Source organism: Trachypithecus francoisi, unplaced genomic scaffold (assembly GCF_009764315.1).
Source record: "Trachypithecus francoisi isolate TF-2019V2 unplaced genomic scaffold, Tfra_2.0 Lachesis_group0, whole genome shotgun sequence".
In the NCBI taxonomy this organism is placed as follows: Eukaryota; Metazoa; Chordata; class Mammalia; order Primates; family Cercopithecidae; genus Trachypithecus; species Trachypithecus francoisi.
This window is the reverse complement of record NW_022681453.1, coordinates 38344356-38361345: the sequence shown is the minus strand read 5'-3', so window position 1 is coordinate 38361345 and position 16990 is coordinate 38344356. Positions and strand designations below refer to the sequence as shown.

Sequence of the window (16990 nt, the reverse complement as noted above, 5' to 3'; positions counted from 1 at the left end):
TTGTGTAAAGCCAGAATATTTTGTTTCAGATAGTTGGTCTCATGGATCTGCTCTTTTAAGTAGATAAAACCTAAAAATTTAAGCAGAGGACTTTCTTCAGCCAGCATTTCATTACTAGCTACTAAAAGCAGTACGGACAGAAAAACCAAGTCCAACATTAATCCACAAGCACTTAATGTGATTCGCGCACTTATTGTAATTCTTGCACTACTGGGCCTGTGTTAAGTTTGACTTTACCAAATAAGACAACTCTATGGAGCACTTTCTTGTGCCAGCCCTGAGATCACTAAATCCTCACCTGCAAGTGTTCATAAAGCAGCCTGGGAAGCAAGGGGGCTGCCACTCAGTGCCGTGCAAGCTGGTACATACTTACACACTGAACCAATTAAACTGCTCTCAAGACACAGGGTGAGAAGTCCTCACCGCACCTAGGGAAGAGTGGACCTTGAAGCAGGATTCTCAAAGATAGAGACAGCCCAGAAGGAAAATAAATTATATTTCTTTTGTTCCATTTTAAAACATGAACAAAGAAAACTAAAGGGTTTATGTCTACCTGATAAAAACTGCCTAATATATTTCTTCAGATCTTGCTTCTATAAAAGGCAACTGATGGTAGGGTTAGAAAACAGAAAATAATAAGAAGGCTGTACCCTAAACTGTTAACAGTAGTTCCTTCCAGGGAACATTATAGAAGGGAGGCGGTGGTAGGCAGGGTAAGATTCATATTGAATTATTCTGCTGCATTGTTTAAATCTGTTAAAAGTTAACAAGTATTGTCTGCAATTAAAAAAAATCAATAACATGAGTTTTAAAGAGAGAGAAAATTACCTTATGGGTGACACTGAATCATTCAGATTCTGAAGGGAAATGAGGTTTCTGGGAGGACGAAGAGCTGTTTGTTGACCTGAAATCTGAGTCCCTTTCTCCCCCTGAATGAGGATGTATCCTTGCAGACACCAACATTGATGCAAAAACAAAAGGACACTAATGTTTATAAACGATCCCTGAAATCAAGGCTGACAGGTTGTTTGTGTAAGTCACACTACCGGGGATATAAGTATATGCTGGTCCATGTGTGACTGGACTATGCTATTAGAAGAAATCTCAGACATAGTAGGTCTTCATCTTATGAGAGTAACACCTCTAACAACAGATCCCCTAACTGAGGGGACCAAGGCAAGTTGATCCGAGACACACCACATCTGTTCTGGCTTCTTGCAGCCACCATGATGCTATTTAGGGTCTGTATTCCTGGCTAAATAAATCAGAAACAAAATATAAGGGTAGTTTGTGGGAGAAGTCCCTTCTGCCAATGTGTAGCCCACCAATCCACCAACTCCACAGATATTTTTATGTTTCTGTGTTATACCTAAAAAATAAATTACACCTTGAAAATTCTACTCCATGCAGATTTCATAATTTACAGCGAAAGACCAGTAGTTCAATCATTAACCCTTCCCCTCACTATTGAAATACGGAGTGTCAGTTGTTGGAAGAGGGTGACAAGGAGCAGGACTTCCAGCCCACCTCGCTAGAATCTCAATCCAAATGAGAGGAAACTTTGATGAGATAACCACCAAGTAAACGCCCACATAAATTTAGTTTACAATGTAGAGGGTCCCAGAAAAAGTGCTTCTGTATTTGACAAACAGCAAGCATCATCACTAATTACAGAGCAATTTGTGCAAATCTTGAGATGATTTGGAGAAAAGGAAAAATTTAAAAATAAATTCTTCAAAGTACTTAAGAAATGCCCAAAAGTAATAAAAGAATCTTTTCTTTTTAAAATTCATGTAACCTTTCTCTTAAGCAGAACAGAAAAATTCAATGGACAATCCGTTCCAGAGAAGACTTTGACTTTGCCTTCAAAATTGTAAATTTCAAGGTGAAAGGAAGGGAGGGAAAGAGAGAGAGGTAGTGAGGAATCCTTGGCAACTCCCTTCAGATTTCTGAACAGAGAAACATTTTCAAACTGTAAACTATGTTTTCAAGCTTTCAACCGTCAGAGCCCATGTTGGGAAGGTAGTAGGGGAAGAAATCCTGATGAACTTCTCAGTCCAGGATGAGAGCGACCAGTGCTTTTATAATTCATCAAAGTCAGAGAGACAAAACCATGAAAACAGATAGTTGGTGACTACGCAAATGATTAACTTGGTGGTTTGTACCGTGATGCTTTAGCTATAAGGCTGAATTCATCTATAGGTCTGTCCCCTGTTACTCTGTTTTTGTTTGAAAAAAGCTACATCAAATTTCAAACTTCAGGTGTGTATGACTTGCATGCCAGCAAAACTCACTTGTGGAAGAAACTGATTCCATTAATGGTTCTTGAAGACTTTTTTTTTTTGTTAATTCACAATTCAAATTACAGGGTGTGTTCACCATTACAAAAAAAAAAAAGTGCATTATGCACTCCAGGTGTTGGTTAATTTATGGTAAAAGAGCATCCTTAAATTACAATACCCAATTGGGTAAGGTTGTTCTTAAAAAACTTGGAGAATATCTTTACTATGTAAATCTACAGCAATAAGACTCATGATTCCATGTCCCCCAAACGAAAATCAATATGAAGGAAAATTCATATATTATTAAATCAATATAGAAACTAGAGGCTAATCCTACAGAAATTCATGAACTTACTCACTGCACAATAACCATATGTTGAGGAATGAGTGATGCAGATTTTTGACCTCTAACCCAAAATCTGACTAGTCCTAAGTTTACCAGATGTCAATAATTTTTAAACATGCTTTATAAAGCTTCATATTTTAAATTTAACTCTGCCAAAGAAAGGGATTAACCTGAAAACACTGCTTTAGCTTTTCGAAATCAGTCATTCATCCAGATAGTAGAATGTGGGTAACTTAACTTGGTGTGTGTATGAAAACTAAACTATGACCTTTTTTCTCTCAGGTTCTTACAAACAACTTGGGAGATGGAGAGATTTAACCAGATTCTCTAGTGCATGCAAGTGTGACTAATTGTATACATCTACCTCCACTGAGAAGCAGGCACGTTCTGTTTTAGCAATTTAAACCTTTAAAAATTAAATAAATTTACTCAGGGTATACTATGAGAAAATATTTATTCAGTATGATTTGTATCATAATACACTCAATTAGTATACTTGATATTACCATTCTTTGGAAATACATATTCATGGAGAAATAAATGGTCCAAGATGAAGCATATTAACTGTTTTACTATTAACCACTTACTTCATAAAACTGTGCTTATGATTTAAAAAACTATAAAAAAGAAAAAACACCTTTCTCTTAGTTACCTTTCTGTAATGTTTTGTAATACTCTTATACACAAAATTTTGAAAATAAGCCAACTATTTTTATGAAGTCCTAAGTCTTTAAGTATCTGAAGCAATCACTTATATGATATTCTCTTTAAAAATGTTGATTTTCTTAAAATATTGTCTTAATGAAATCATGTATTCTTATTTGTTTCTTCATTTAAGTATACTAAAATTTGTCTAAATAGCTATCAAACCTAATCATATAGCTATGGCAATAATTCTTATTTTTATTTATATGACATAGTTTACTAGTTTTTATAACTGAAGCATAAAAAAGCAGAAGTTAAATAGACATGAACTATATCCAGTATAAAAGAGAAATTTACCTAATTCTTATTTTTAGTTAGAGTATGTCATCCAGTTGTAACAATTTATTTGTGCTTTCACTTTGGACATTTTTCTGGCGTACATAAGTTAGGGGCTGTATCAATCCAGTGTCACCAGGACACAGCAACTTATAAAAATATTGGTATGTTATTCAAACAACTTAATGTAGGTTTTAATTTTAATCATTTTCAAAAATAATATATTTACAATGACAAAAACATTTAGAAACTATGCTCATTTTTAAGATAATCTGGAAATGATGTTTCAATACAGTTTCATTTGGGTAATTTCCTCTCTATCAGTTGTAGCTGCCTTAACAGGAATACTGACTTTAATAAATATTCTTTAACATAGTATCAAACACTACCTTCAGTTGGATATAAACCACTACTAGCCCAAATCCATGTCAACTCTTCTAAAATTTGCCCTTCAGATTAAAAAGGTAAACTATTATGATGTATAAAATAGACATATTTCTCCATATCTTGTTATTATTTAATTCATACAATTTTAAATAACCTAAGGTATACACAATAAATGTCACCCCTGCAGGCATGAGATAACAACTTAAATCTTAAATAATTCTTAAATCTATAAAAGCTTAAATAGTGATCACATCAATTTTCACCCAAGCAGAACAGAAAGATTCAATGCATCATCTATTCCAGAGGGAAAACCTTGAGTTAACTGAGGGGTAAAAAAAAAAAAAGAGTAAAAAATCCATTAACTGTGGCAATATCCAGAATTTCAAACAATCACATTAGAGTAAAACTTTATGTTAAACTATTTGGATCTTTTTTCCCTAACCCAATTTCAGTTGGTTTCTTCATCTGAGTTCCATTATTTCATCACTACAGTTTAAGTCTTTGCAAATAAAAAATAATTGACTCTTGATTTGTTTCTTAAACAATCTCTTTCCTACTTCCTGGTAAGGTTCACGGATTGATTCCTAATTATAACACATCATCTCTCTATTTACTTTAATAGTAAACTTTAAATAATGGGAGACGTTTTTTACTGTGCACATGAATGAATCCAAAAACCAATAACGAATCACCGGTCTGTAAAGTTCACATTGTTTAATGAACAGTAACACTTGAGACTTTCCAGAATTAGGTGGGCAGGTAATAAAATAAAATAAAATAAATTAAAAATAAGGAAGTTCTCCTACTTTCCTTTTAACTTTCCTTGAATCAGTCATATTTAAGAACTGAAATGTTTATTCTTAAACAAGGAGTATCTCCCTGTGTGATGTGGAAGACACATGTGTGAGATGGAATTCTATTCTTAGACTTGTTACAATTTTCCTTAGTAATTAGGAAGCTATATGTCCCTAATCGAATGATGCTAACAAGCTCCTGCAGTTTCTACTCTAGCAAGAAATCAAAGAGACCCAAAGCAGACAACTCACTGCAGTAAAAGGATTATGCAGTCTGGTTATTAAAGCGCAGAAAGCTCTTCTTCAATCTTGTATGTGAAGAGCTTTCTAAAAGAGTTAAATTCTACAACCAATATTACATACTAAATAAAAAGAAAATTAAAGAGTGGCTATGGAAGGCATTTAAGAAAAAAATATTTAAGATACACAAGTTATTAGAAGAGGCCCATCTCAGATAACTCTTGTTTTGAAACTTTCCCAAAGAAAGATGTCATTACGACAAACAGGTATTCCCACTTGCAATTTCTCATGGAACATTGACTTCCACCATTTATTGAATTGTACCATTACAGTTACAATGTATTTGCAACCTTCTTTTAAAATATAAAGCCATGTAGGAATTAAGGGAGTTGGAGTTTTCAAGTATAATTCTGATGGATCAGTCTAACGAAATACACACTCAGATAAACAAAATACCTAGCAAATGGAAAATGGAAGAGTTTGGTCCAACGAACGAGAGCGACACTCAACGTACCTTAAGGACTTCCATCGGCACCTGGGTGGCAGAGGGAAGGGTGGTGGGCACACTGACGTTTATGGCTGGTGTCTGACTCACGGGCACTCTCTGTTGCATGAATTGGGCCGCCTGCAGCTTCTGCTGCTGCTCCCTGCGCTCCTGCTCCTGCATCTGCTCACGCATGAGTTGCTGGCGTAGCAAGATGCGTGATGTCATACTGGAGGAGCTTATCGGAGGCTTGGAGGCCCCAGGATGCTCCGCGGAACTGCTGTGGGAAAACCAAAAGGCATACAACATTTAGTTTCCTAATGAGACCCTTCGTTTGCACTTTGGGGTATCCTAAATTGCATCAAACTATAAAATGAGTCTGTGCAAATATAATCAAGTCACAGAATGGTACTCCACATAATTGAAAATCAAGAGGTGACAGGATTTAAGTCATTAGTAGTTGAATTAAAATAAGTCAGCTTGATTGCATCTAGGCATTTTTATCAGGCGGCTTATCTTTTTTTTTTTTTTTTATGCTGCACACTACTCATCACCACCAAATATAGCGCCGCCATATGCACTGCCAAGAAGCAAAGCATCTTAATGGCACCCAAATTTTCACATTTAAAAATAAATTGCTTGATTTGCTTTTTTGTACAACTGAATCTAACCAAATAACTACTCCTACATGTTATCTAAGTTCTTTGAAGATGCCTAAAATGTTTACTAACAAAAATTGTTAAAGAAAAGGTGAGTTTTGCCAAGAGGAAACTTTTCTAAGATACAATAAGTAAAAATAATTAATGAAGGAAGCGTTTGGGCCAGAAAGTTAACACTGAACTTGACCTCAGTCTTTCGGCAAAGGGGCAGAAGACGAGCTGGTCTGACAAACCAATACTTCTCTGTCTGGTTTTCTTTGTGCCGTCTTTTCTTCTGATTCACCTTGGCATGCCCTCTACTATGTTACTATGCGTTCTCCGTGTGTTCCCCATGAGGACTACTTCTAATGGTTTTGGCACATACTCTACCCAAAATGGTTTAAAATTCTGAAACCCTACTCACAAATCAAAAAGAAAAGGCTTCCTAATTTTCCTAAATATGGTTTTTGATAACTTATCTTGCCAGTTTTATGACATCAAGTTATTAAACCTCTCTCTGCCTTAGTATCTGGAAAAGAAAGAAAACAGGAGTTTTTTTTTACCCACTTACCATTTATAAAGGTGGGAGGTGTTCTTTTAAAATTTCTATTGTATCGTGTATATTTTAAAGCCCTACTTCCTAGGAATTTTGGGGGATTAAATAAAACAAGGCACATAAATCCCCTAGTACAATGAGTACCATGTAGTACTGGCTCAACAAATGTTTGCTGTCACCATTATTATAGCTAGAAAATGTTTCATTGTTTATCTCTCTCTCTCTATATATATACACACACATATATATTAACATATACATATATACATATATATACACACACACGTGTATATTAACATCTGTGTTTAGGTCAACAGTTCAAAACCTTGGCATCTGGGACAGAAGAAAAGGAACATTTGAGAAAATATTCACTCTTGAGAAAGTCATGCTTCAAGGTAAGTATTTGTACTTTGAACTTCCTTCTTTAAGCATAAACTCCAGTATTATCTTTTACCTTCTAATAAAAGGCAAACTAAAGCCTTAAATATCATTGACCATCCTAATGAACTCCTTAAAGGCAGGAACCTTCAGGCTCTGAAGGTAACAAAACATGCTAGGGGATGAAGAAGTGTTGGTTTTACCCTCACGCTATCCCAGAAAAACTACACAATGACAATTTAACAGTTCGCTTATTTTCACAACAGGAAATTGGTTCAGTATATTGTCAGAGAATCATAACGTAACATGATGCAACCATTAAAACTAGTGTAAAAATATATTTACTGATTTGAATAAAACTACACAATATAATGAACTTAGAAAAGCCAGATACAAAATAGCATTTAAGGTAAGATCCAAAGTTCTTATTTTTTTTATTTTTTTAAATTTTTAAAATAAACTGTCCATGACAAGAAAAAGTGTAAGAATAATGTTACTCTACACCATTGCTGGTATATATTAAAACAGCTTAACAACGTTATGAAAAAGCTAAAAATTGTTCATGCAATTTGATTCAGAAATGTGATGGACAATTTTCCTAAGGAAATAACTTAAATGTTCAAAAACTGATATTACAAGACTGTTTACAAATTGCAAAATACGTGAATAATCAAAAATTTGTCCCACAATATGAGAATGGTTAAATACATTATCATACATTAAGTCAATAAAATACTACCTATTTTTTTTAATTGTGCAACTACAGAACAAAGTGGGACATGTAGGTAACAAGAGGGAATTGAAAAGTAGGATTCAAAAGTATATTTACATTCTAATTTAAAATAAGTATGGTATATGCATGTACACAAGAATGCAAAATGATTAGTAGGGAATGTACAAAGATAATCATAGTTGCCAGGGTGAGAATAGAATTACAGGTAAATTTATCTTTCTATCATTTTACCCCCCTCAACTGTAAGGAAGTCATAGTATTTTTACAGTGGCAGAATATATGCCTCTAAACACTAATTTAAGAACATGAAGAAAGGACTTGAGTGATAGAAATCACCATTTGGCTAGAAGAAAGGAGACAGAATCCAACATAGACAACATTTTGACAATACGATGGGAAAGTGGTGACTGTATCCAGTATATTGGCAAACTTGGAAGTGCTCAGCATTCCAGAAAACACAAACCCTCTTTCCTTCATGTTTTCCTACATTTTCTTCAGACACATACAAATCGAACAATGTTAATACCTTGCTTATTATTTAATATCATGCACTCATCCACATATTAAGGGCACCTGGCTGTTATTCTAACTCACTTAAAATAATCTATTCACTTGATACAGCTCTACTAAAAGAGCATTTTAAAAATGTATTTTCTCACTTTAGAGTATGTATTCAAAGCTCAAATGCACCTTCCTGAGCCAAGAAAAGAAGGAGAGCTGTGATGAGGGGCATGGCGGGTGGCAGAGGGAAGCAGGGGGAAACAGTTATTTTAAAATAAATAAATAAATAAATAAGCGGCCTTACTATTCAAAGCCTGTCAGGTTAAAACATTCCCAGAGAGACTGATCCTTTTGATAAAAACAGAAGCAAACCTTTGTGCTGTAGCAAATGCAGCTGTGGAATAATCGCACTAATTAGCTGCTCAAGACGAGTCATTGGCTGTGATACTGAGGGAAGAAATCCTTTCAATTAACAGTAAAGCATTCTTAAGACATCTTAAATTAAAATTTCTAGTTATCAACCGCACTAAGTCTTCATACGTGAAAGTCGACAACAATATCATTTAAAGCATTTTCTGAAACATCCTGTCTGAAAAAAATACATATGTATGACGTAGACCAGCATAAGTAAAAAGAAACCCTGCTAAAAAATATAGCAAATATATTTTTATATTTATATAAATATAGCACAGCTCAGTTAATTGACAGTGTTTTACTAAATCTTCCCCCCAAAAAATCAAAAGTGCAAAGGAAGCATTAGAGTTGCCTCATGGCACACACTCCCTGCGGGATATTTCCACATTGTTAAAGATGACTCCCAGATTCTCAGCTTTGTTCTCAATCTTCTAAACATCCCTTTCTCTTAGAAGTAACTGAATCTGCAATTATCACCTTCTAGACAAAAATGAGGATATCTGCATGTCACAATGTTAGCAGGACAAGTGAGCATAATGTCTTAAGCTCCAAATCGAGGTTTATGTGAGAACATTACGAATGGCAACAATGCTTATTTTTTAAAACGAGGACATGATGCTGAAGCTACTAATGATACACAAGGAGAGATGTCCAAATGTATTTCAAAAAGCTAACTGAACTCATCCCAGGCCATGAAGCTGAATCTTTGCTAGATAATCCTAATTCCATGAGTCTGATTCCTTTTAATCAGATTATGTAAAGGTCATTTATTCAACAAATAGTTATTGCCAGGTGCTGGGAATACCTGGTTTCTAATCTCATAGAGTTTAAAGCCACAGTCACATAATTCTTCTGAGATGCCTTAAAATTAAGTCAATTACCTAGATTACAGAACTCTGATCGAGTTCCACGTGGGAAGGTGGTCATCTCACCATCAGAAAGCACCCTTTGAAAGCCGATGGGCAGAGAGACAAATGACTTAACTGGCGTGTACCGGCATCGCTGAAGCCAGGCACACAACTCTGCTGAGAACCGGGAATTTGTCAGCAATGGCTCAAGGAGGAGGGCCACCGATTGGACTCAAGTGCTAGCTTAGTCACTGCTGAGCTGCACGACCTTTAATGAGCCACTTGACCCCTCTGGGCTTTTCCAAAACCTAACATTTTAACGTGCTGCAGGGATTGGGTCAGTTAATGTTCACTAAATTAAAGTGCTCAGCACAGTGGCTGGAGGTATACAGAAAACAGACGGCCACTAAATGTGACCTGAGTTCCTATCTCTATGGCGGAATTTACATTCTTAACCTTGAGAGCCTCCCTCTTCTCTATGATGGTATACGTATTTTGGACATGGGCTTTGAACTATCTGACATATTCCTAAATCCCAATAGTTTATTCTACTGTCTTCGTCAGCCACCTAACAATATCAGAAATTCCATTAAATTCAATGCTCCAGCATCCAAACATCTGTCTACCCACCCCTCACCTTTGACAGTGATGCCAGTGTTCTTTTACTGTCTCAAAGGGACTGGTCTTTGGTCTCAATATCACAGTCCTCTAAGGCAGTTCTCTGGTCATCAGTAGAAACCTAGAGACGCTAAAGGAATGTTATACTTTTCCTTGCATTTCCTTTCTTCCACTCCTCAGAGTCCAGCTCTGCTGTGCAGTAACCTTTGACTGTGGCCCAGTTAGTCTATCTCTGCACTTCGCAATACATCTGCCTCTCAGCACTGTGGTGAGGATTAAAATTTTTAATAGATATAAAAAGCTTAGCACAATGACTGAAACATGGTCCAATAAATTGGAACACGGTTCAAAAATCAGAGGTAAAAATAATAGTATTAAACCATGAACATGCTTCTTCTTTTGGATACAAGGAATCTACTTTTTATATGCCTATGTGCAACTTTGGACCACAGAATTTATGTCTTGTAAAGTTTAGGCAATATCCATTTAAATGAGAGAACTCAAAAAACTTTTGCAGGGATGGAGAGAGAAAATTTATTCTGCAAATCTCTCATGAGCCATAAAGTAGGAATTGTAGCATTTTTCTTCAGTAAAAAATAATCTTCATTATAGTCATTTGGTTGATAGAGCTCAAAGCCTAGTATTCGTTTGCACTGATAGAGCTCAAACCCTAGTATTCGTTTGCAATTTATTTATGTCCAGGAAGCACGGTGGTTGATATTCACATACACAGTGGAGACACAGGAAGGTTCAATAGTATTAACCTCCTGTGCAAAGGAGAAACCTAGGTCATGGATGGGTTAAGCTACAGGGGTTTCAAAATGCAAATGGTTAGCTGAAAAAAACAAAATTAGCTGAGAATTTTGTCTCAAATAAAAATGCCCAGCCTCATTCCTGGAAATTCTGATTCGTTTAGGTAAGTCCCAGGAATCAATAGGTCTACAAAAATTCTGCAGCCGAATTCTGACACTTGACTGATTCCAATGTTTGGAAACTAGTAGTAAAATACCCAGGATCATTTGTCAGCATAGTAGGAGAGCTGGGACATGAACCCAAATCTCTAATTCTTAGACCAGAATACTTTGTTCCTTGTCTGAGAAAATTTGCATTCCATTTCTCACCTCCAATCAGCCTTCCCAGAGGTCTGAAGAGTCCTGATACTGAATGCAACATGTTGGATGGGATACAAGGAGAAAGACCACTTACTCCTGCCAAATAGGCTATGAGACCAAACAAAAACATCTGTCCAGAAACTTCCAACGGCCCTTTATGGGTACAGCACAACCACTTCATCATAAATGAAAGGAACTGATAGGTTGAATCTACAAGAACTGCCCCCATCCAGTCTGTTCCACCAGCAAAAAGAAATTCTTAACAATCAACTGAAAGCGCCACCAACTGCACAAATCAGAGTTGGTAAATGGCTATATTTTTTGTAAATGGTTGTCTGGGTGTCTAACATTTCAGAGTGACTGGTACTTCTGTTATCTCAAACTTTCCATTCCTTCCAAAGTGATTCAGGATGACTTTTTCACCATGTACGGTGGAAGAAAATACTAATAAGAAACTATATCATCCCTTGTACTTAAAATAGCTGGAAGTGTAACCCATGTAAATGTGAAAGTACCAGATATCAGAGTTTGGCTTCACACTGAGGTCTTCTGGACTTCTGTCAACACCTAACTTGGGTTTTAGTCATCAAGAAAAAGAAATCAAGATCTGCCAAGATTCCACCTTTTCGGGGGTAACATGAGCAGCTTAGATAATAAATACTCCAGGTCTCCAGCATAGCTAAAATACAAAGGGTTACAAAACACAGCCTGCATGCCCCATGCGAATGCTTTCTAAAGGCCAGGTGCTGCTAGACATGTAGGATATCATGGTGTCCTAACTGGACAATGCTCCTATCTCCAGAGCTTTGCACATTTCACAGTACACAGGGAGAAAAGCATTCTAAAAATTAAGAACCACCAATCATATATAAGTTAAAATCGAAGTGTTTTCTTTCTAACACTGAGACCTCAATTCGCTGATAAAAATGGGAGATGTTTCATATCCATTCAGGATTCTCCATATTTTTTTTAAGCTGGACCTTCGATAGGTACCAGGAAAGACTAATCTCAATGACTGATTAGATAAAAATCAAGGAGAACTTTAATAAGGTTCCAAATATATCAGTATTCCCCAAAAATCCATACCAAAAATGGCAACCTGCTTGCAGGAAGAAAAAAACTAAAACATTTCTTCATATATATTTTATATTATCATTTTTATTTTTTATTTTTGTACATGTTGTATAATATATTAGTATAGTGGCACATGTACATAACTCATAAAGCAAATTAAAATGTGTTGAGAAGGTTTTCTTGAAAGAAATTAACTAGGAAGAAGGATCAAAAATGTTTAGAGACCTTTGTAATATATGGACAATGCTCTTCCAGGCAATTTTCATCAGCAGATTTTTATTTATTTATTTATTTATTACCAAAGTATTTCCCACTTCTGTATACTCCAACTAAGAGGAATATCAAGTTCTTACTAAAAGATATTTTAAACTAAAGATATGAATTTTGCCATTTCCTCATTTTATGACCACGACTGATCTCCATTTTCCACAGATGCCACTATGGGTTGGCACACTCTTAACACTCAATTCCTTTCAAGGAAATCGCCTCTGAGAGCCAGACCATTGAAAGGTTATAAAGCAGATAAAGTTGAAGTGCCCCACACTCAAGTTTTCTGTTTTTCATATCAAGCTTCCTTTCACTGGACTGTACTCTAGAATTCTTGCTTATTCTGTCCAACTATGGAATCCCATTCACATCTAACTGCCATGTTTTAAAGGGCTTTGAAAAATTCATCCCTTAAAGTAATTAATATGGCATGGCAAGGTGCTCCACTGAGAGTATTTTAAAAGAAAAAGCAATTTTTAAAAATCCAACACAATGACAAACTAATGACAGAATTCATTCATGAATGTGAAAGGAACTGGAAGGAACTTTTTAAAGGTAGAAAGCCCTTATATTTGTACTCAAATAATTGTCCCAATCACAGGGCATGCTCTGGCTGTTTTTCTAGACATTATAACAGATCAGAGAAAATTCAAAAGCCTTAGACCACCATCACTTAACAATTACTGCATGTCTAGCACACGTCGACCAAGATGCAAAGTTTCCAACATTGTGTTGAAATCAAGACAAAAGTACAAATTGTAATCTAAGGAGCAGTGAATGGGTGCACCTGTCATGGTTTAAGAGGCAACCTTACACATAGCAGTAATGATTTATGGTGGCCACATGGCATTTATGGCTACCCAGCATCCTGTCCCACTTATTTGGTAAAGTACCTGATTTAACCTTGAAGAACCAGCCTCCTTCACTTTCAGTTCATGAGGTTATGGTGTTGCCACTACCTCCAGACATGGAAGCACGACCGTGGTCAATCAGGAAATCCATCCTTCTGGTCACAAAGACTAACCCAGGAATGTGCTTGTACCCCAAGACAATCAAGTAAGAGTCATTCCTATGCCTTTAACTGAAACCATTAGGTTAAAATGACTCTCTTTAAACTAAGGTTTGAAAAGCTGGTAGGATATAAATCTGGAACTTCCTGGATCTATCTGAGAAGAAAGCCAAACTGGAGAAAACAGTAAAGAAAGAACAGAGGACTAAGGAGAAGGAAGAACAAAGAAAGAGGGAGCCAGTGTTTATATGACATTGAGCATCTGTATCAAACCATCCCTGAAGTCATGATAGCCCTGGACTAACCCTGGACAATGACTTCACAAGGGCCAAACTTCATATTTTCTTAAGTCAGTTTGATGTACCCTGGGATACTACAGCTGGTTTTGTAACATTTAAAAAAATATCAGTAATACTGGGGAAAAAGTCAAAGTTTCAGCCTAAGACCTACAATTCATAAAACCTAGCACCCATCTATTTTCCTATTTTCTGTTTGTTTTGGCTAGGCACACTCCCACCCATAGCATTTCCCAGCTTTCCAGAGCTAGACAGGCTACATGCTAAGTTTCGCCAATTAGATTTAAGTAGAAATCAGAAGTGCCAGTCATTCTGAAATGTTAGACACCCAGACTGCCATTTTAGATATATATATATATATATATATATATCTCCAGGCGGGCGGATCATGAGATCGAGAGATTGAGACCATCCTGGCCAACATGGTGAAACCCCGTCTCTACTGAAAATACAAAATTTAGCTGGCCGTGATGATGCATGCCTGTAGTCATAGCTACTTGGGAGGCTGAGGCAGGAGAATCAGTTGATCCCAGGAGGCAGAGGTTGCAATGAGCTGATATCCTGCCACTGCACTCCAGCCTGGTGACAGAGTAAGATTCCGTCTCCAAAATATATATATATATACACATACACATATATACACATATATACACACACACATATACACATATATACACACATGCGGGTGTGTGTATATATATCCATTTACCAACTCTGATTTGTGCAGTTGGTGGCACTTTCAAAACATTCTTAAGAATTTCTTTTTGTGGTGAAACAGACTGGTTTTTTTTTTTTCTTGCTTTTTTTTTAATTAATTCAAATACAACTGACTATGGCAACTGTACTATAGCATAACATAAATTAAAGATCAAATATATACATCTCCATGCTGGTTCTAGGTGAAGAAAAATAGGAAAGAACAAAGATCTTCAGGAGTCTTCTAAGACAACCCCAAGAACACCACCGAAACTGTTTTCTGGAGTTCTACATAAGAGTCCACTTCAACATAACTTAAATTTTACATCTTAGGAGACTGTGGGATCCTCAGCTGGAGAAGGACATGGGGTGGGAGGTGCTGTGAAGCGGTCATACGAGGGGGAGGGGCTTCATACGACCCACTTCATAGTACCTCCTGAGGGGGAGGCAGTTCCTATAGATTCAGCCTATCGGTTCCTTTTGTTTATGACAAAGCAGTTGTGCTGTACCCACAAAAAGCCATGGGCAGTTTATGGAGAGATGTTTTTGGGTGGTGTCATAGCCCATTTGGCAGGAGTGAGTAGTCCTTCCCATTTGATTCCATTGAAAACACTGAATTCAGTATCAGAAGGGCTTTTCAGACCTCTGGTCAGGCTGACTGGAGGTGGGGAATAGAATGTGAATCTTGTCAGACATGGAGGAAAGTGTTGTGGCCTAAGAATGAGAGATGTATGTGGGCTCATGTCCCAGCTCACCTACTCAACAAACAGGTGATCTTGAATGTTTCAGTATTCATTTCCAAACATGGCTGAGTATCAGAATCAGCTGCAGAAAATCTCCTTCAAATGATCCCCTTCTCTAAACCCTCTGCTGCCATGTCTCCTGTAATCTGGCTGCACTGGCTGGAGCTTCAGAAGCCATCCTGAACCATGAGAATGAGGGCCAGATTCAGGTATGAAACTGGTATGTGCCTGGTGCTTCATAACCTGATCCAATCTGCTCCAGAGGGGCAGAGATTACAATTTTATTACACGTTTTATTCACATATTGTTTCCCCAGCACATAGTAGAACAAAATAAATATTTGTTCAGTGGGTAAAGTTGGTGTCTATCTTCTAACAAATACTCTACCTCATAGAATCAAATAATACTAGAACCTTAGAGTTGGTGCACCCTTATTCAAACCATTTGCTTGAATCATCCAGAGATGGAGAACTCTGGGCTCTAGGGATCTACTGCAGTTCCTTAATTCTAAGAGGAATTTTCCCTCCACATGTTAAGATTTCCCAAGTCAGAAGAGATCATATAATCAATGAATATATTTTAGTAGAGTTTCTTTCTCCCCCAAATAGCTGTCTTTTTTTTCTTTTTTCTTTTTTTTTTTTTTGAGATGGAGTCTTGCCTCTGTCGCTCAGACTGGAGTACAGTGGTGCAATCTCAGCTTACTGCAGCCTCCACCTCCCAGGTTCAAGCAATTCTCCTTTCTCAGCCCCCCGAGTAGCTGGGATTATAGGCACGTGCCACCATGCCCAGCTAATTTTTGTATTTTCAGTAGAGACGGGGTTTCACCATGTTGGCAAGGCTGATCTCGAACTCCTGACCTCGTGATCCACCTGCCTTGGCCTCCCAAAGTGCTGGGATTACAGGCATGAGCCACCATGCCCAGCCAATGGCTGTCTTATAATCAATAGTGAATTGGACTCAGGGAAATACACCTGATAGACAAAAACCATGGCATCAGGACCAATCATGGCCCCTCAAAAGCTCAAATGAGTTATAGTTTGGTAATTCAGAAATCTGGGGATAGGAGAAACCCGCTAGAGGAAGAAATATTGATTCATTTAGTATCTTAAGTGAAAATCCACAGACCACAACAGATAATAGCACTAAGCCCTGGAGACAAGATCCCTGGATCAAATTCCTAGTCCTGTCATTTCTTAGCTGTATGACTTGGGCATGGTTTTTCACCTATCCAAGCCTCAGTTTTCTCAGCTGCAAAATGGGGGTAGAAAGAAGTATCTTCTTCATAGAGCAGTTGTGAAAATTAAATGTGTTAATACAAGTACAAAACTTAGCATGGTTCCCACAAACTATGTGGACAATGAGTGAAAGTTAGGCAATGAATTCTTCTAAGTCTGTTTTAATTCCTGAAATGGTATCCTCTGAATATGTCAATATCTAAAAATTAGTCAAAGCTGACAAGTTACTTTCTAGGGAGCCAAAATTCTAGAATGCTGCCTTCTGCTATCATGTTCCTTTTCTTTCCTAGAGGGAAATACAAAGCAATTAATTAACAGTGTGTGCCCTCCTAAAAGAACACGCACAGAAAAGTTAATG

At 36.9% G+C, this 16990-nt stretch overlaps 1 protein-coding gene across 15 annotated transcripts in view; it reads right to left on the bottom strand.

Moving 5' to 3' along the window:
* MITF (melanocyte inducing transcription factor) overlaps positions 1 to 16990 on the bottom strand; it is a 223421-nt gene that overhangs the window by 78190 nt on the left and 128241 nt on the right. For 10 of the 15 annotated variants that reach the window (XM_033210409.1, XM_033210412.1, XM_033210422.1 and 7 more), the window contains exon 2: positions 5545 to 5794. In XM_033210409.1, the coding sequence (XP_033066300.1) occupies positions 5545 to 5794 (250 nt within the window). The remainder of the gene's footprint in view (positions 1 to 5544; positions 5795 to 16990) is intronic. The other 5 variants (XM_033210411.1, XM_033210414.1, XM_033210423.1 and 2 more) reach the window with 1 other exon arrangement.